This window comes from Peromyscus eremicus, chromosome 12 (assembly GCF_949786415.1).
Source record: "Peromyscus eremicus chromosome 12, PerEre_H2_v1, whole genome shotgun sequence".
Taxonomy (NCBI): domain Eukaryota; kingdom Metazoa; phylum Chordata; class Mammalia; order Rodentia; family Cricetidae; genus Peromyscus; species Peromyscus eremicus.
In genome coordinates, this window is record NC_081428.1 from 26,452,214 (window position 1) to 26,472,401 (window position 20,188).

The following is a 20,188-nucleotide window of genomic DNA, read 5'->3' on the forward strand; positions in this document are numbered from 1 at the left end:
AAGCTAAAGGTAGTCTTGACTCTTAGCTAGTGCTCTGATCTCTTGGGCTTTTAACTCTGTATTTGGCTCTGTGGTTCTTATTTAGTAAGACTGTTTAGAAATTCATCTATATCTCAAGATATTTTTCTTGTATTCCTCCAGCAAGAATTGTTATGTTTTATTTCTCATGTGAACTACTGGAATATTTTCAAAAAAGATGCCTGTATATGTAATAATAATAATAAAAAAGAAAGATGCTATGTACCTGGGTCTGTTTGAGGAGAGCCTGGCAGTGTGATCAGGATCTATCGCCAGGCATGAGCTGGCTTTCTGGATCCTATTCCCTATGGCCAGACACCTTGCTCACTCTTGATGCAGGGGGGAGGGGTTTGGTCCTACCTCAACTGAATGTACCAGGCTTAGCTGTCCCCCCATGGGAGGCCTTACCCTTTTGGAGGAGGGGATGAGGGGTGGGTTGAGGCAGGGGAAGGTGGAGTTGGTGGAGCGGGAGGAGGGATGAGAGGGAGATCTGTGGTTGGTATGTAAAATGAATAAAAAAAATGAAAAAAGAAAGAGAAGCATGCCAGTGATCTGACATAAAAGACCTACAGGGAAGTGTACGAGACTATTACCAGTTTCTCTAAAACTAGCTATACTAAGACAGAGAAAAGGAAATTGTATTTAGTTAGAATACTTAATATTTTATTTGTCTATTTAAAAAAAACAATTCTTACCTAGCAATATGCATTTACAGCTCTTCTCAGTATGTTGAGGCAGTGGACATTAATGGGGGAACACAAACAACTTAGACTGATAAAAATCTAACTTCACACTATGAGCTATATTGAATATAGAGGAACTGTAGTTCTAATTACTCTGGTCATTTAAAATCTTCCAGCAGCACAAGATGAAAGAAAATGGGTTTTAATGATAAGCAATTTCTTGTGTTAAAAACAAACAAACAAATACCCACCTCAGACTTTGCAAGAAGGAGAACCTGAGTTCAGTTCCTGGAATTCATGGGCATGGTAGTCTGTGCTTTGGGAAGCAGAGACACATAAATCCTTGGGGTTCACTGGCCAGCCTGTCTAGCCTACCTGGTGACAGCCTAAGATGTGGCAAATCCTGTCTTAATAAACGGTGGCATCTGATGACATATACCTGAGGTTGTATCCTAGCCTTCACATACATACACATGCATGTGCATCCATCCATACTGCAACATACACACACACACACACACACACACACACACACACACACACACACTACCTGATGCAAAACAATCATCTCAATCATCTTTCCTTATATACAACAAACAAAATAGTAAGAATTTTATACCAGTACAAGGAATGTCATATTTGCACATCATGCAATTATCACTAACAAGTACAGAACACAAACCATGGAAACACGGTGATAGGAGATACTAAGCTCCTCGAGGAATGTGGCCAGGTCCCTCCCCTGGGAACCTTCAACCATCAGGTCTACCCACAGAACACTCTTGCTGCTCTAAGGACCCAGTCCCTGCCCACCCTATAGAGTAAAAAGCCCAAACTCAGAATTTGAAATCCCACTAATCTCCAAGCTTGCCCTGAGCTCTGAACTTGAAATCCCACCAATCTGCACCCTGGAAAGCTCATCCACTCACTCCAGGAAACACTATCTTCTGTTCAGTTCTCTAATGAGCTTCTCTTCTGAGAAGAGGCAGCCATCCTCCTGGGGTCTTTCCTCCCAATAAATCTCCTCTGTGAGGTTTGTTGTGCAGTGTGACTTTGTGGTGTTCCTTGGATTCTGACTGCCAGGCTACCTTTACCCTCAGAGCTATAACACTTACACTAACACCTTTGCATAGTGTGTAGCTGGAGTTTTCTCTCTGGGTCCCGTCAAGGCCCGGCAGTCCGACAGTCCACTTATAAAATAAACACACAGACGCTTATATTATTTAAACTGTTTGGGCTAATGGCTCAGGCTTCTTGCTAGCTGCTCTTATATCTTAAATTAACCCATTTCTATTAGTTTATAAGTTGCCATGTGGCTCGTGGCTTACTGGTACCTTACATTTCACTTGTCATGGCAGAGGCTGGCAGCATCTCTCTGCCTCAGCCTTCCACCTCCCAGAATTCTTCTCTTCCTTGTCCCGCCTACCCTATCCTTCCTGCCTGGCTACTGGTCAATGAGAGTTTTATTTATCAATCAATCATCCACAGCACTAATGCCACGATGGCTTCAGTCAAGCTTTTCTGTGTGCACCAGTATGAGCTGGCATGTTGAGTCTTAGGAAACTAAGCTCTTATACTATTGCACTTGGAAGTGAAGATAAATAACATGTTTAAGACACAGATCTCCAAGGTTTTACTCAAAGTTGTCTACTCAAAAAGGATAGCTAATATATAGGTTTAGGTGCAAAAGTAAATACACTCCTCATTCATTACTGTTTTAAAAATTCTAGGGTATAATATTGTTAATTTTTGTGAATTCCATCCATGCCTAGCATATTTAGATTGCATTCACTCCCCTCCCCCCATTTCTAAGCACTTCTTACTAATTATGAATCATCAAGCTGAAACAAAATAAAAACCAAGAATTAGTATTAAAATAAATGAAAAAGTGACAACACATTTCTCATGAATGTATCATAATTTCTTTCATGCATAAACTACATACCAATGACCCAAAAAAGCACATTTATCGAGTATCCTGCTGGACTGAGAGAGTCAATGCAGCTTTTAAAGGTTCTCACTTAAAGCTGAAGAGTAGCTTAGATATCTGAATGGGTTAATATGATTTTCTTTTAAAAGCTAGAAATTGTCTGTGTGTTGATTATGCACACACATGTAGGGCATGTGAGTGTACATGACAGCGTGTCCGTTATCATGCATAGAAGATGCTAGGAGCCTTCCTCTATCTCTTTTCACTTTATTTGTTGAGACAGAGATATTTACTGAAGTCCACTATTTTGCCAAGGCTGGCTAGGCAGCAACCTCCTGGGATTTGTCTGCCATCTTTCCCCAAACCCGAGGTTACAGGTGTACACAGTCACTCCTAGCTTTAATGTGAGGACTAGGGATTTGAACTTACATTGCCTTCTGTTAATTTTATTTTCAGTTTTAATTTTGTGTATGTGCCAACATGTGGGTATGTCCATGCGAGTTTGGTTACTCTTGGAAGCCAGGAGATGATATTGGAAACCTTGTAGCTAGAGTCACAAGCAGCTGTGAGCTACTTGATGTGGGTGCTAGGAACTGAACTCAGGTCCTTTGCAGGGGCAGTCCTTGTTCTTAACCACTGAACCATCTCTCCAACCTCTGAACACAGGTTTGCTTGCTTTCGCAGGTGCCCTAAGCCACAGGTCCATCTCTCCAGGACCCTGGTTAACATGACTTTAAATGAAAGAAAGAAAACGTACTAGTTGCCTGTTCCATTACGCACATGTGAACTACATAGAGAAGGTATCAGAGTTGAGATAAAGCACACTAATATTAACTGCAAATCATTCCTTATAATACCACAATAAAAATGAGCATTTGCCAATGCAATTTAGCATTTTTTATTGATTGAAATAAAAGACATTTTCTGAAATGCTACAATTACCATTTTAAGTCTTCAGAAAGACTGAGATATCAGCATTTACTAAAACAGTATATTGACAGGAGATTACAAGATAAAACTTAATGCAAAATAAGGCACAGAGAAGAATTTTATATTATCTTTTATAAGACTTGTATTTTTATGTTACCGCTACATATTTAATACAGTATTTCTAAACACAATTTGGGGAAGAAAAAAAAGGGAGAGAGAGAAACAAACTCGGTACCTCATAATTCAGACCAATAGACATTGGAACAAATGAGGCCAACAAATATCCATCTTGCAAAATACAGTCTTACTACAACAAAAATAATCGTGCCTGATGAATAATTCAAATTTGAAATTAGAGGATCAAATACTTTGCCAGTAAAGTAATATTTAAAAATTATTATATATTACACTTCATTTGCAAATCCTAATTTCTCAGAAGGCTTCAAAACACACATTGCTAATATTTTAAACACATCTTCCCTTCTACTTCAGAAGCAAGTTATAAATTTGCATATTCCAGCGTTGAATTTCAGCCTGATGTTTTGGCTAGACAGCCGTGTTTTTGCAAAGCTTATGCATTATCAACATTGTGGCAACGGAAAGCAGCCAACCGGACATATCTGCCTGAGGTGGGCTGAGTTGAGGTCTCCTCAATTTGGCAGATCCACGTTCTGAAGGATGAGAGCCACTCGGCTTGGAATGTACACCTGTCAACACAATCACATCGATGTAATTGGAAAAAATGCCGAACACGCTGTCATAGCATCAAAGTGACAGAGACATCATGCAGTCTTGCGTCCCACTAAGGTTACAGTGACCAGCCATCAGAAGGCTGAAGTTCATAGTTAAAACAGTTTTGGCAGAAATAGAAAGCTATTACAACTATCACCAGTAGAGGGATCCATACTATTACAAAAGATGAAATTCCTCCCAGGAATGAAGGAAAGGGCTCTCTGAAGCCACATTTCACTATTCGGTGCAGCAGCAGGGCTGCCTGCAGTTCAGAAGGTTGTGGTGATTAGAACAATAAATGCAGCAACCAGGTACTCAGAAGAACATTGCTCTTCACTAAGACAATACGTAACCTTACCATTTTTAAAAAGTTTAAGAACAAAATCTGGAAAGTAACGTAAGGGATCCTGAGTGTATCAGGCCTTGTTTCAAGTTAACCCAATTTAAAAAAAAAGAAAAGAAAAAAATAAAGCAAGCGAACAAAATGAAGACCCCTTCCTTTGACAGCCCTTTCGAAGCTCCTTTCCTATCTGCAATCTCAGCTCAGGCCCTGCCTCTCACCATCTCCCTCATAGCCTCCTGCCACAGGAGTCTTTACGTTCCTCTCAATCCTTCTAGAATACGTCCTACGTTCTGAACTCTCTGCTTCCTTGGTTCCTATAGCTCCCAGGTCTTAATAACTCCTAGAGTCTTGGCCAGGTGTTTCCAGGACAATTCCAGATCCGGAGTGTTCTCCACTGCATTTTAAGTCACAGCAGCCATTTGGCTCCTTCTAAATCCTCCCCACAATGTGTCATTTTTGTTTTAGTTCTTTTTCTCTTTTCCAAATATCTATCCTTCCTAACGGATCAGGCGCTTTATGGAAGCAAGGGTTAACTATCTCTTGATTTCTCACAACTGTCGGGTGCTATTAGGAAAGCTGGGTACCAATAATGGCTGCATAAAAGAACAGGTAAGTAGTAGAGACACAACAGTGGGCTGGTATGTTCTGGCTACCAAAAGCCCTCCACTGTGGCTACTCAAAAAGTAATCTATATAAAATTTATAACTAATGAACCATGTGACCTGATTTATTTTATACTCATGTAAGTACTAGCAATGTAAATAATAAAAATAATATTAGAGATGGCTGATAGCATTGTGAGCCCTCTAGCCATCTCTTTGTTATTTTACCATATTCAGTCATTTTTATCGCTACACGAACACTTGACTGAGAGTTTTAAAAAGTGTCCTTTATAGTTTGCAGCCTAAATAAAAACCACAAAAACATGGCTTTATAAGAAAAATAAAAATTTCAAATGTACCTTATCTTTGCAAACAGCCTCACTATTTTTGTCTAAGATATCTAGAGTAAAGAATTCTAACCATGCTTACAAAAGAAGTCAAGACAGACCAATGGACCTGGTTAATTTGGAGCATTAAGACACAGTCTTTTTAAAAAGATGTCATTTAAATAAAATTATATCTTGAATGAAATGGCTAGAGGTTGGGATTTCTAATCTTTCCTTAAAGGTAACAGTGATTTGGAAAATAATATTCACCTGATAAAAATTTTACAAATGCTAACAGTCACTGTTTAGTTTGATGTCACAATCTGACTGTCAATCAAGTATTTTAAAAAAGATAAATATTACATCCCCATAGTCACTATATGTGAGGAAATCAAGTATTTCAATGCCACCGTCTGTTTACCTATAATTTATACACTGCATTAATGTCTACAGACTTTTAAACCATATTAGAATTTAACTGCTACTGCAATTCATTTCATCCAAAATGTGTATTCTTTTTTTTTATTAAGTCACAGATATTTAAAGTAAGATGTAGGAAACTGTTTCAACAAAGGGAAGCTGAAGGTATCTATGAATAAGGGAGGGCTACTCCATTAGATCCAGAAAAATCTTCTAATCCAAGGGACTGTGAACTTCTACAATGAAGACACAGACAAAGAAACAGATCCAAGCAAATGAGAAGAAACAAAGGGGCCCAATAGTCAGGAAAGTTAATTTCCTACCCTAAGCACCCCGAGTACAAATTTAAATATATTCTGACCCTCGAAAGGGTAAATGTCTAAGGGAGGTTGTCCATGTGTTATGATCGCTGTTACTGAGGTTGACTAGTAGGTGAGACAGGAAGTTCTGCCATGAACAATCTTACATCAAAGAGTAATCTAAATTTCTTTAGCACCAGAAGCCAGACACAAATGTCTCACATTCTTTTCCTGTAAAATCATTCTGAGAAGATAGTGTCCCATAATATTGGCAACAGGAACCTAGCAGGTGAAGTCTTCTGAGGAAGTTGCAAGGAGACACATTAATCAGACTGAGGACGAATAATGATTGGTCTGTCTCAGTGGACAGCAGAAGAGGTCCACTCAATCTCTTTTTGGATTCTAGGTAATTATAGTAGCTACTGCTTGATCCATATCTTCATAGTGATTTATTTATGGAATATAAATAACAACTATCATTTCTAAAAAAGGCTTCGCCTCTTTGGAACCTTCAATATTTCAGCTAGTTCAAATTTCAGAATTGAAAACAAGAGAATGTAAGAAGTTCAAGTTTGTAATATACGAACTGACTTTTCAACTTTGGCATTAGATGACTAAAAATGTTCTGAGAGTTCTCACTGTATGATGCTGACCATTCTGTGTAAGGAACTTTATGGCCCCAATTCTAGTTACACTTAGAGACTCCAATACTGCCTGTTGAAAACCCTTCAGTTGGTAATCCTATAATATCTTTAACAGGAATATTGTATAAGTACAGTTTTTGCTGCACCATTAATTAACACATGCATTTATGGACATTTATGAACTTTTGAGTTTTATTCTTTACTGGGTTTCTTTGTGTATAAATCAACTTTCTTAGTGGTTAGGAAATGACTACCAATTATGCCAAAGGCTGAAGATAATCAGTACTAACCCTTAAGATAAGATCATTAGAAACATGAACAAATTTTGGGGCCTCTAAAATTTAATGCATAAGTACTGGCTCTGTAATTCTCGTCTCACTATTTAAATTCCAAAACAGTTTTGATTTGTATGGCAAGAGGAGAGACACAGACATAAGTAGATTTAAACATAAATGTTTAAGTGTGCTTAAATATAACTCACATCTTGGTACACACATTCAGAAAAGATTTAGCATATATGTTATAGACCATATGTACTGTAAAACACATCTGATTATACATTCAGCCTTACACATATTACAGTGAGAGCCACATAAAGATCAAATGAGACAAGGTAATCTATGTCTATTGTAGCTGGAGTTTTCTCTCCAGGTCCCACCAAGCCCTGGCAGTTCCTTAGCCCACTTATAAAATAAACATACAGATGCTTATATTATTTAAACTGCTTGGCCATTAGCTCAGGCCTATCATTGTCTATCTCTTACTCTTATATTCAGCCCATTTCTATTAATCTAAACTTTGCCATGTGGCTTGTGGCTTACTGGTACCTTACATCTTCTTTGTCCTGGCAGTGGCTGCAGGCAGTCTCCCCCTTCCCTTCCTGTTCCCTCAATTCTCCTCTCTGTTAGTCCCACCTATACTTCCTGCCTGGCTACTGACCAATCAGTGTTTTATTTATTAACACATTTGCCATACAGAATATTCCACAGCAGTCTATGAAGTCCATTGTCTAGCCATAGTCATAGTGACCTGCTTCAAAGCAAATAGCACACAATTCATCTACTGAGTGTCAAATGCATGTTAATCTACCAGCTATTTTGGCTAGTTCACAAAGACTTAAACACTATAGTAACCACTAGTGTGGCTCAAACCACATGATTACAAAGTGATCCATTATGTCAGCCAAACAGTGTTATTTTTCTTTAGGATCATAAAAGAGTTGCAAAATTAATTACATGATTTTGAAAAACATGGTGTCTAATGCTTGGAATGATAATATTTTAAAGTTTAGGCATGATGCTACACAGGGAATTTTAAAAATATATTAGAAAGTGTGCTAAATTTAGCATCATCCCATTCAGATATAATATTAGTAGGGTGAAAATATAATTCACTGAAAAATAGATTAGACCTTTTTATAGGTGCTTTCATTTTTAAAATTGACAGTTAAGGTAATTTTATTTTTCATATACATGTGTTAGTTTACAAAGTACTTTCTAAGAAAAATATAATTAGCTCTCATTGTGTGTTTAAGAGTTAGAAGAACATACATATAATATATAAGTGATATAAATTAATTTAATTAATTTATATTTATTCATTGAATTCCTATATATTAATATATAATTCTATATAGGCTTTGACACAGTACATACTAATTTAGAAATATCAAGGAAACTAAACTCAAAGAATTGAGTACTTTTTTTTTTGCTAAAATAAGTAAACATTTCTATAGAGAGTGCCAAAGATACATTCTAACTGTTCAATTGTATTTTCAGTATTTATATATGAGGGACAATAGGAAATACATATTTGTAAGATGCCCCCATTTAAATGAAAACCCCAGTGATCCCTACATTTAGAATAAGCACAAACACACTACGTGTTGGGAAGGATCCAAGCTGACAGTGTAATTAATACCAAGCCTCCTGTTTCGGTCATATCTTTATCATTGCCATTGGCCTTGGGGGCTGTAAGGAAGTACATTTATGTGACCTTGTAGCCCCTGTGGGCAATTGAATTTATGAGCCAGAGAAGGGCAAGGGAATCTGGTCACCCCAAATGTGCCAATTAACACAGAAGTTAACATCCCAGTTCCTATGTCAGAACCTATAATACAGAGAAGTGATTATGCTAAAATGGAGCTCCCCTAAACCAGCAGCTCAGCAGACTAGAGGAGGTCAGCCCTACGAGTTCAGCAGCTGTGGGGTGCCCTGACTTTCCAAATGTGTTTCTGTGGTGGTGTGAATCCAGTTAGCACTGGTTTCATGGTCTTCAGTAAGGAATCACAGACAGCTCCCAGACAGTACCTGCTGATGCCGCAGGATGCAGGTGTATTTTAAGATTCCTCGGCGCTGTGTTTGCTGCTGTCTTTGAAAGCGGATTTGACACTTACTCAGCAGATCCCTGGATTATTGGGCTTCCACATTAAGCTTTCGCAGATGCTGTGAACCGGTTATGATGGGCAGAAATTTCACGGAAGAGGGAAAGTTACAGCTACTCTTCCTTTCATTACACAGGAGTGCAGGACACAGGGGTCATCTTACTGGTGACTGTATGAGCCAGAGTGCACCTAGGGGTCATTGTCAAGCACGTGATTGGATTCCAGCACTCAGAAATCCATTTAAGAAGGAGTTTCACTATATTGAGGCATTCATGTGACAGATATTTTGTTCACCTAATTTCCTGTTCCCTGTCCGTTACCCTAATTGCTTAACAGAAGAAGGAAGTTGTTTTCATATATATATATATATATATATATATATATATATATATATATATATATATATATATATATATATATATATATATTTTCCTGGTCCATTGGGCTCCCTTCTTCTAGCGATCACTTTATCTGCACCTGCGCACCGTAGATGGGCACTTTCTAAGTATCTTCTTCTAGCGATCACTTCATCTGCACCTGCGCACTGTAGATGGGCACTTTCTAAGTATCTCTGGCCTCTGAGAACCAGACACTGCTATGAGGAAGTCAGGCCCCCCCGCCCCCTTGCTGATTGAGGTGGATCACAGCGGTGGTGTGCATAGGCTTTAGACCTTTCTTCTGAGCTTGCAGTGCACTACTGAGACCAATCAGGGAGGGCCAGTCTCCATTCTGTCTGCTAATTAAGAAACTGTGTTCCGTGTCTGTGAGATCACTTCAATTAGAGCTTAAAAAGTAACCTGGTTGCCATGACCCCTGGCTTGTTGACTGGTTTTAATTATGTCAGAATATTTTTCTCCTGAAAAACTGAATGGACACCAAAAGCTTTTCTATCTACACCAAGGAGCGGGAGTGCTTATCAACGAAAGTAACTTCTCCCAAGGTATTTGTAACCAAGCATCCTCAAGGCACTCAGTGTCTTGATATGGTCAAGATATGAAAATGACACCTCTGACGATAAACACATGACCATAAGGACTTAAACACACAGCTCAGGACCTTTTGTAGTTTCTGAAAAGCTTGGCACTGTTAATGGGTTTGGGCCTCCTAAGAGTCTCTTGCCATAGAGAAGATAGTACAATATGTCCTCATTTACAGGTGAGGGAAATAGCTGTGGACAGCAAATTAAATTACTCCAGTGCTAAAGCTGGCAAGTGGCAGACAGGGCACTGGATTCCAGGTCTCTTCCATGGCATTTTGTCATCATTTCACTCCGACGACAAAGCCTCTCCACAGCAAAATTCTGTTGAGATATGGGAACCTTTGGTAATTTTATCTACAAAAGAAGTTTGCTAAATCTTTCAAACTCCTTCTGTCAAATTCAAGTGGATAAAGTTCAGTTTTACTGTGGCAGGCTGCCGCTTCTCAGGTTCCTCACTGTGAGCTGAATCATCTCGCTAAACCCCTCAGGAGTCTTTTACCTTTTTGGTTATTCCACATCTTTTAGGTAATTGTCTCACTCACTTATGGAACTATTTTTATCAACCGTATCGCACATGTCAAAATTGAATGCCCTGACAAGTTACAGCAGTAGTTCTTCAAAAGTGGATAGTACCCGAGCGCCCTCTCTCTTAACCATGCACAGACACTCCCTCTCTACCCACCTAAACCTACATCAGAACTATTAAGACACACTCACACCCACACATAAGAACAGCAGCTGACTCTGCCTAGCCACTGCGCTTACATCACTGCTTAGATATCATAGCTGCAGTCTTTTCATTTATTTTATGGCTGATCCACTCTGCCCAAAATATAGTACTTTACTAAATGAAAGACTTGTTCAACTTCAAATGGTAGGGTATCATATAATAATGGATCCCAGGGGTGCCATATAGATTTTAATGCTCCACTTCTGAACTTTTTAAAAAGTGAAGAATTTATAAAAATCTGCTTACTCGCTATGATATAGCCACATATTTGTTAGGTATTTTCTGATGTCACAAAATGTAAGAGAATATCTCTCACAGTGAAAGAGAATGATGGAGATCTGAGAGAGATATACAGAGAGAGGGGAAATGGAAATGCAGGCACATGATCAGTCAGCCAAAGAAAACATGATTTATGTGTAATGTAAGCTTACCATATGGCCATAAATTAAACAAAGCATCCTTCCCTGTCTAAAGTGTTGCTAAATTCTACATCTTCTAAGAACTGAAGCTTAATATTTGAAGGCATCCTCCTATCATCTGTTTCAGCACTGAGTGTAACAAAACTCTTAAGGTAAAAACCTTTTCTCAGTTACATGAATAGTCCAGAGAATTTATAGCTACAAAGAATCCAATCCTCAATTTACTAGGTGACAGAAAAGATATAAGTTATTTATTTCTTCAAGATGTTTTAAATTAAACTTCATTAATAGACAATAATGTAGAAATCCATTTAATGAAATATACTGTAGAGAAAGCAATAATTAAATTACCACATAAAGAATAGACATGGTTGTAATAGAGAAAAAAAACAACCTGTCTCCTCAAGCCCATAGAAATGACTTTAAATCCTATCAATATTCAAGCTTTTCCTATTGTACCCAAATATCCTTCAGTATTATTTTTCCTAAGACCCTGTGTCTCTTCTCACATTTTTCTGTTTTCCTTTTAATCCCCACCTCATGTTACTATTTAAATAATTGTTTCTTTGAGCAAAACCATAACTACAAAAATTAAGAGTTAAGTTAAAATAGAATGAAAACATCTAAAGAATCTTACTTACCAAAAGAGAATAGGGACGGCCATTATGTTCGAAAGCCTCAGTAAAGTAATCAGTATTGTGGTCCAGTCTCTGGTGTCCTCCATATTCCGGGGCATCTGAATCTAGTACAATTTTGAATGTGCAGCCCTTAAGGAATTCACAACAGTGCAGAAGTGGAAGGAGACATTATGAATGCATTCTGAACTATGTTAAAACATGATTTTGTCGTGTACGCGTTCCTTCTCAAACACTGCAGTGGCTCTCATTTGAAAGAGCTTCTAGACCTAGCCCCACATCCTATACCCAAAGGGTCATACACTTCATCCAGCCCACAGGGAGATAATGCAGCCTGACACTGAATATCTCTACTGACAGACACTCTCCTTTGCTCTGGAAGCAACCCATCCTCTCTCTGACATTCTGATCCTTACTGAAGAGAAACAGGGCTCACTGGGAATATTTCTACCTAGAAAAACCATATAGAATACACATAATATAAAGTTGTGATATACCATTCTGATACCTAGTTAGTTTGTTAGTTACATGTCTTTAAAATGCATTAAATGTATTATAAAATGCATACATACATGCATGCATTAGACTTCTGCTTAATTCCAATTTGGAAGAACTTTTTACTCCATCCTCATTTCTGAATTCAGGGAGTTTTTAGAACCTGAATACTGGAGGAGCAAACAGTGACATGGACAAAGTGTGGTTGAGAGATTTCTACATACAGCCTTACCCAACTACCTGGCTCTAGACAGCACATTGCTATTAATACAGCTCAAGCAGCTAAACACACTGTCATTGCCACAGGTGGATTCATGTGGCAATCAAGGAATTTGCTATAATTTAATACCCAATTCTTCCCTTGCATTACCAAAGATTAAACAGGCTCTCCAGCATGCTAGCCCAGTGTCCTTTCAGACTGGCATCATCTATTTCACAGTGAGTTATCAGCATGAATGTACTTACAGAAGATAATTAAAGGCTGTTTTACTAACCTTAAATGTCTAGAAATAGTACTTGACATTAAAATCCACAAATAAATACTTATTGGTATATAGAAAGTTGGTTTCTTCTAGCCTTATGATGAATACAGATAGTTCTAAGGCATTTTAGTTTTCTTGTCCTAGAACAGAAATCTTCAGTACCACAAACATTTGTACACTTTTCATACTGTAAAAAGATCTGAATAATCGTGCATGTGAGCAATGACCAATGGCCCATCATTTTCATCCTTTTCAAACCTTGGTCTGGGTCAGAGATGCAGATGGATACACCACAGGAAATTTGCTGGAAGTTGTGACTCTCTCTTGGTCAACCCAGGTCAGTCTTCTCTGATTCACAATGACACTGATGATTAGGAGTGCTCTTGTGTTCAAGGGAGGCAGGGGTGGGGGATGGGGATTCAAGTGGTGTGTTCCAGGCTAGAAAGTGCAAGTGTACTCTGAAGTCAATGTGGCTGAAATGACTTAAGCCTATGAATGAGTTTATGGTAAAATATAGTTGGTGAACATTACTGCAGACATAGCAGATAAGTGAAACATCAAAGGGGTAACCAAACTAAACTTTAGTTCATTCTAGTTGGCCACACACTTGGATTGATGTCAAAAAGTCCCAATATGGAGAGTAATGACCCTAGAATATGTTTTTATATCTATTGAATTAAATTATCAACAAATTACTGGGTAGCAACACAAATCTTGGTGAAGGCTGCAGAAGGCAAGCATGTCTTCAACATTAGTAGCTGGATTAGGAACTACCAAATGGAAGCTGTATTTTAAGGGTTTCCCTGCATGGACAGGTGATATTTTAGGTGACAGAGGATCTATATGCATTAGTCATTGTCTGAACACAGAATTGTTGGTTCTGATTATTAAAATGCTAATTCATTGAAAAATTCAAGAGTGCATCTTTGACTATGTATTTTTATAATCAATGATACAGAAAGTACAGCAGTCATACAAGGGCACATTTCTTTTTTGACACCAAAAGGGACTCTCCTATTGAAAATAGTTACAGTCTACTTTGTATGTGTGTAATTTGTAGCCACAGAGGAAAAAACTTCTCAAAAAAGACGCAGAAGTTTCCAAATACCAGCTAGACTTATTTTTTTTTTCTGTTCTATAATTTTTGGAAAAACTTCTTCTGTGCACACTTTTGGAATTACCCAGCTCTGTGTCTTTATTACCCAGGGAACGCAAGAGCTTCCTTAAGGAAATATAGTGCTTAAATTCAGAAGTTTCTACAAAGTGAAACAAAGATAATGGTTGGGAAGCCATTTTATAGTTGTTATTTGCTACTGTGTGTTATTCAGTATCAAGAAACTTTGCCTTTACAGGACCTTGCTTAGAATTTGACTAAAGACATTAAGAGGCTATTCTTAATATGCTTTCAAATTACATGAATACAAAACTAATTTGTTAGGACATATCAACAGGCTGCTATTGTCTATAGCTACCTCCCCACACCTAGAAGAACTGCCTCTTTGTAAGATGTTCTCAATTCACACTGGCATTCAGGACAATCCCAATTCACTAACAGGTGATAAACTGAAAGTAGTAAGATTTTATATTAGAAAAAATGGGGAATAAATTGACTTTAGTACCTCATTCACTTACTGCATTTATAAAATGTACAAGACAGCATGAAAGATACAGCAGTCATAAAGATTGTCTTAGTTTATATGTAATTCACATCCTATAGTGGGGAGACTAGTCACACAAATGTATGTCTGTGAGTACAGGGGAAAAAAGACATACAATGAGGTAGGGAGAGGTATAGAGAGAGAGTCAAAGAGAAAAGGAAGAGTTGATACTCTGTACATAAAAGAGACTTGAAGGCTGGACTAAGACATTAATATGCATTTGTTGGTTAAGTCTGATACTGCTGCACATTTAAGCCAAACATCATTTAACTAGCAGGAAACTCAACCTAGGAGTCAGGACTCAAGTATGAAGGTCAGGCAAACAACCAAATTTGGCACACCAATCAGAAGGTTAACAATGCTCAAGGATAACAAGGTTGGCTAATCTCCTACAGACATAAGCCGTCAAGAATTTAGAGCTACACATGATAGACCTAAAAAACATGGAGGCTGATGCACAACTTGTTAAAAGAAAAGTGGAAGGGGAGGGTATTCCTGCCCTGCAACAGACAACTAGTGGGAGAGCTGGGTGGCAAGCAGAATTCAAGGGTAGAACTGGTTGCCCCATTCTCTGCAGCTGGGTATAGTTTATGGGAGATTCAATCAGAGTGCTGGGGAATGCTATTTCTTGTTCAGTTCTAAAGTTGAGCTTCCATGCACAAAGAAGCCAGAGTAATTACAATATGAGGAAATATGAAAGGTGATATTTATAGCCATCTACAGTAGTACACTTAAAAGATGGGTGTTTCCAACATTGATATCAAAAGTTTATTCTCTTAGTTTTAGATCCATTCTGATTCACTTGATCATTCATATGTGAACGTAAAATACTGAACCATTTTTTTCCTTGCTTAATTTTGGAAAACGCATTAAGAAAAGAATAATAGAATTTTAAGTACAGATTTTTCTTTTCTATAAAAAGGGAGATGAAATTGGATAGCATTTTAAAATATTATGACTTCTTATTTTAAACTCAAGAGCTTCCTAAGTATTTGATATATCTATCAACAGGTTGAAGTAGATAAGAAGTTTTAAGTATTATTTTATAATCTATGTCCTTAAATTTGAACCAAGGAAGAGCCTATTCTGAAGGAGGCCTATACTAATAAGATTAAAGAACAGTGAAGGCATGAAGACTCTCAAATTCAATGGCTCTTCAAATACTTCAAAAGCTGCTGTGTTTGCTCAGCCACTTGATAAAGTGTCTGTTCAAAGCGTGAGCATTTGATGTAAGAAGTGCTATCATTTTTATCATTCAGTGTCAAACTTCCTTCACTCCCACGGATGAAGCCAAAGAAATTTATTGTAAGGCACAAGCCCTGAGATTTCCAATTGAGTGACAGAGAGGGGGATCTGCCAATGACTAGGTGACCATAAAGATGGCAGAGCCAGTAACTTACCATATATCTTCAACTGTTAGAAATCATCAATTTTAAGACAAAATTTTTTATAGATTTCTAGTAAAGAGAAATGTATCATTATTGTACTATTCCTTGTAAGACATACCCCAAATAAAGACATGGTATAATGTGAAAAACTTACAACAGAACATTAATTTGAGAAAATATTATATTTATATATAATTCTTTAATCAACACAGTTATTTGATAACAATTACAATAAGTCAAGGGAGCTGAATAATGTCAGGAGAGAGAGTCTATACCCAAGAGAGAAAAAGAGTGTAAAGACTCTAAGATCCACTCTAAAAGAAGTAACCCTGAGTAACCAAATGTCTATTTTGTAGAATTAGAACAGCTGGTGGGAAGCAAGGGAGGATTTAGGATTTCAGTTGTTTGAAGACAACTACCCAATATAGAATTTGCCATAATGTTCCAACATGCTTTCTCTTTTAACATTTCACAAATTGAATTTTATCTGTCGATACGTATAACGTATAAAATCTAAGGTCATAGCTGTATAGCATCTGAATCAGATATGTCCTTTCATTTTGTAATGAGTTGAATTATAATTGTATAAAAGACCTAGAAACCACAACTTTACTTGCTGTTTTTGGTCTCTTTCAAAATGCAGAGACAGCTGAGGTCTGTGATCTGTTTTAGTACATGTAATGCATGTGTCTGTCTGTGTGTGGTGGTGATGCCTGTGAATACAGACCCAATTTAGGCAATTCTATCTTTATTTCTTTTTTCAAATTTCTTTCTTGTAATAGAGTGTTCTAATACTTTAATTATTTTTGAAACCATTGATGATAATGTGACATATATGATTACATTTCTTTTTATGGAAAGTAAGCATTTTGTATTTTCTCTCTTAGACATCAATGAAAAAATAGCACTCTTTAATAGCATATAATTTCTAATATAAATTTGGAGTGAAAATATGAAAAATAAATAGAAAATTTACTTCTGAGTATACTCAATATTTAAAATTTTAATAAATTAATAATTTAGCTTTTCTTTGGGGGAATACTTTCTTAGTCTTATTAACTCAAAATAATCATGGAGTCCCAGAAAGAGGCAACATCTCCATGCATGAGCTACCTACACATTCAAGTTTGAGAACAATATCTTCATCAAAAGTTTAAATGACAGCCACAGATTTAATTATGTGCCAAGTAGAAGCACATTTGTATTCTAAGCTAGGATGTGCTTGTTTCATCAACAAAAGCTTTCTGGTTTTAGACTACAAAATGAACCCCAATCCCTGCAAGATCAATGTCTTATACATTTCTAGATACTGTGAAATGTGAATATCAATAAAGTGAGCTCAAAGGATGGCTTGCTCAAATGTCATTATCTACCATGTTAATTAATGGACGAGCACGCTTTGTAAAATGTATTTTCATGCAAAATTTTGGTTTATTCTTGGGTATGCTTAAGGACACACATCAGTAAATAGAAGATGGAATGACAATACAAAATACCAGGGCTATGCAAGTCTCTCTACAAACAGGAAAAGTGTTCTACATCCTTTACGGAATATTTCTGGCAATCCTATCTAGCCATGTTGCATTATCTTGGAAGATTATGTAACTTAAACTAAAAGGCATCATTGCTTTTCAATAGCTGGAAAAAGGTGAACTGTGATAACAACACTTCTAGCTTATGTCCCTTCTAGAAATATGCTCTGTCCATACTATCATTATCTGCATACTTATAAATTCAGCTATGTAAGGAAGCAATAGCAATTATTTAGAACCGAAAAAGAAAAATAGATTATTTTTGCCTTTAAATAGAAACCTTATTATCAAAACCAGTTTGTACTATGCTCATAAAAAAAAATCCCTAAAATACCAAAACCCTAACATGCTTTGAACTAAAACATAATTTTGATTTTTGACTATAAAGAAATACCTTACCCCAGGCTGGAAAGGTAGTTCAATGGAAAAGAGCTGTCTATGCAAGCCTAAAATCTGAGATCTTATCCCGAGTATCTACAAAAATCCTGGGTGTGGCAGCACCCATCTGTAATTTCAGTGTTGGTGAGGCAGGGCCAGTTGGCATCCAGGGGCTAACCTCTGGCCTCTATATGCCCTGGCACCAGCGAGTCAATCAGCAAATGTGAAGAGGCCTCCTGCCCCATGAACTTCCTCCCAAGCAAACTTACTCTAAACTTACACTCAAAAGCCTGCAACAGAGTCAAATAAATACATATCTAAAAAGAAAAGATGGTTGGGAGTTTGAAAGAGTCTGAACAACTGACAATTATAGGCAGTTAGGTACATCACAATAGTCATTTCCAACAGCCAAGGAAAGGTGGCAGCATTCATAAACACTCTGTGGACTTTCAGTCCAAAAAACTGCTCTCAATTCAGCTGTGTCGATTACTATCTGTGTCTCTAAGCATTACCTGCCTGCCATGAGCCTCAGTTTCTCCTCTGCAAATGAGGTAAGAAAGCAAAGCCTTTTTTTCAGGGATTAAGTGAGGCAGTCTATCCAAGTGCTTAGCCCAGCCTGTAGCACAGGGAAGCTGCTGAAGTTGCTCTCTGTGATGGCACGGTTATTACGGAACTGCACACTGCTTACTGCTCTCTCAGAAGACATAACTGCAAAGTAAGCCTACTTATACTTCATTTGACTTGAGAATCAGTTTAGCCAATTCTTTCTCACAAAGTTGGCCTTTTCTTCTAATGCCTTTGCTCTAACTAGAATCTAAGCTTTTCTTAGTGTTTACAAACTTCTACATTAAAGTTCTATTATCAGTACACACAGATTTTTGAAAATTAGATATTCAAAATTTTTCATTTTTTAAATGTAAAATGCCCTTCAAATTTATGAAAATGGTGACTCATTTTGGAAAGGCTTTTCTAACGGCTTATATCCAAAACTAACCATGACCCCATACTTTTTTGCTCTGATAGTTTTTTAATGTTTTAATTGAAATTGGTCTGATTTTTAAAGCTACTTATCAATTTTAAAAATGCTATAGATTCATTATCTTTCATATTATTTGACATAATTTCTGTTTTTATTTATCCTATTGTTGTTGATAACCTAGCTGATTATTTGTGAGCACATTGTTTCATTATCTTCTTGCAATTCCACCTTGGATTCAGATTTTGAACCAGCGCTTGTTTTGACCAAACTTTGGGAAAGAATTTCCTACTACTTTTGTCATAAAATACCAACCTGACCTTTCTTCTCTCATGGGACTGAATTATAATTTTATATTTGTATAAAGAAGCATTCTTATAAAATTTCATTTCATTATCTGTAATGTTTAAATGTTTAAAACTACTTTATAACCTTTAAGACAGATTTGTAATAGATACGCTTTTGAGATAAATAACAATAGGTAAACAAACACATGTAAATGTGAAGCAGTTAATTCTCAATAAAATAAGTGATTCGTATGAGCCTTGGAAATTAGACGTTTTACATAATTCTTATTTGATGGGGATAAATGACCAAAAGTTTATTAAAGACACGACAAATACATAGACCTTCATTATCACCTTGGATGGTTAGCTTTCTTAGTAATTCTATTTAAGTACAGAATTGATCAAAAAGACTATACAAAATCACACATCTTTTGAGTAGGTGGAGCAAGAATACACACTTTGATTGTACCATTCTACTTTAAAATATATAAACATTAAAATACTTAAAATGGAGTCCAATCGGCAAAAGAGAGGAGGGATTATATGAGTGAGAGATATCCAGACCACGATTGGAAAAAGCACAGGGACAAATAGCTAAACTAGTGGAAACACATGAACTGTGAACCAATAGCTGAGGAGCCCCCATGGAACTGGACCAGGCCCTCTGGATAAGTGAGACAGTTGATGAGCTTGAACTGTTTGGGAGGCCCCTAGGCAGTGGAACTGGGACCTGTCCTTGGTGCATGAGCTGGCTTTTTGGAACCTAGGGCCTATGCTGAGACAATTTGCTCAGCCTTGGTATAGGGAGGAGGCGACTGAGCTTGCCTCAACTGAATCCACCAGGCTGGGCTGACTCCCCAGGGCAGACCTTGCCTTGGAGGAGGTGGGTATGGGGGGTTGATTGGGGGAAAGGCTGGGG

At 37.3% G+C, this 20,188-nt stretch overlaps 1 protein-coding gene across 1 annotated transcript in view; it reads right to left on the minus strand.

Annotated features, from left to right (window-relative positions):
* Window positions 1-3,513: 3,513 nt before the first annotated feature.
* Window positions 3,514-20,188, minus strand: part of Gbe1 (1,4-alpha-glucan branching enzyme 1) — a 245,133-nt gene continuing 228,458 nt past the window's right edge. Inside the window, exons 15-16 of the mRNA XM_059277170.1 lie at window positions 12,080-12,195; window positions 3,514-4,268 (exon numbers count right to left, since the gene is read on the minus strand). Coding sequence (XP_059133153.1) covers window positions 4,212-4,268; window positions 12,080-12,195 — 173 coding nt within the window. The 3' untranslated portion in view covers window positions 3,514-4,211. The remainder of the gene's footprint in view (window positions 4,269-12,079; window positions 12,196-20,188) is intronic.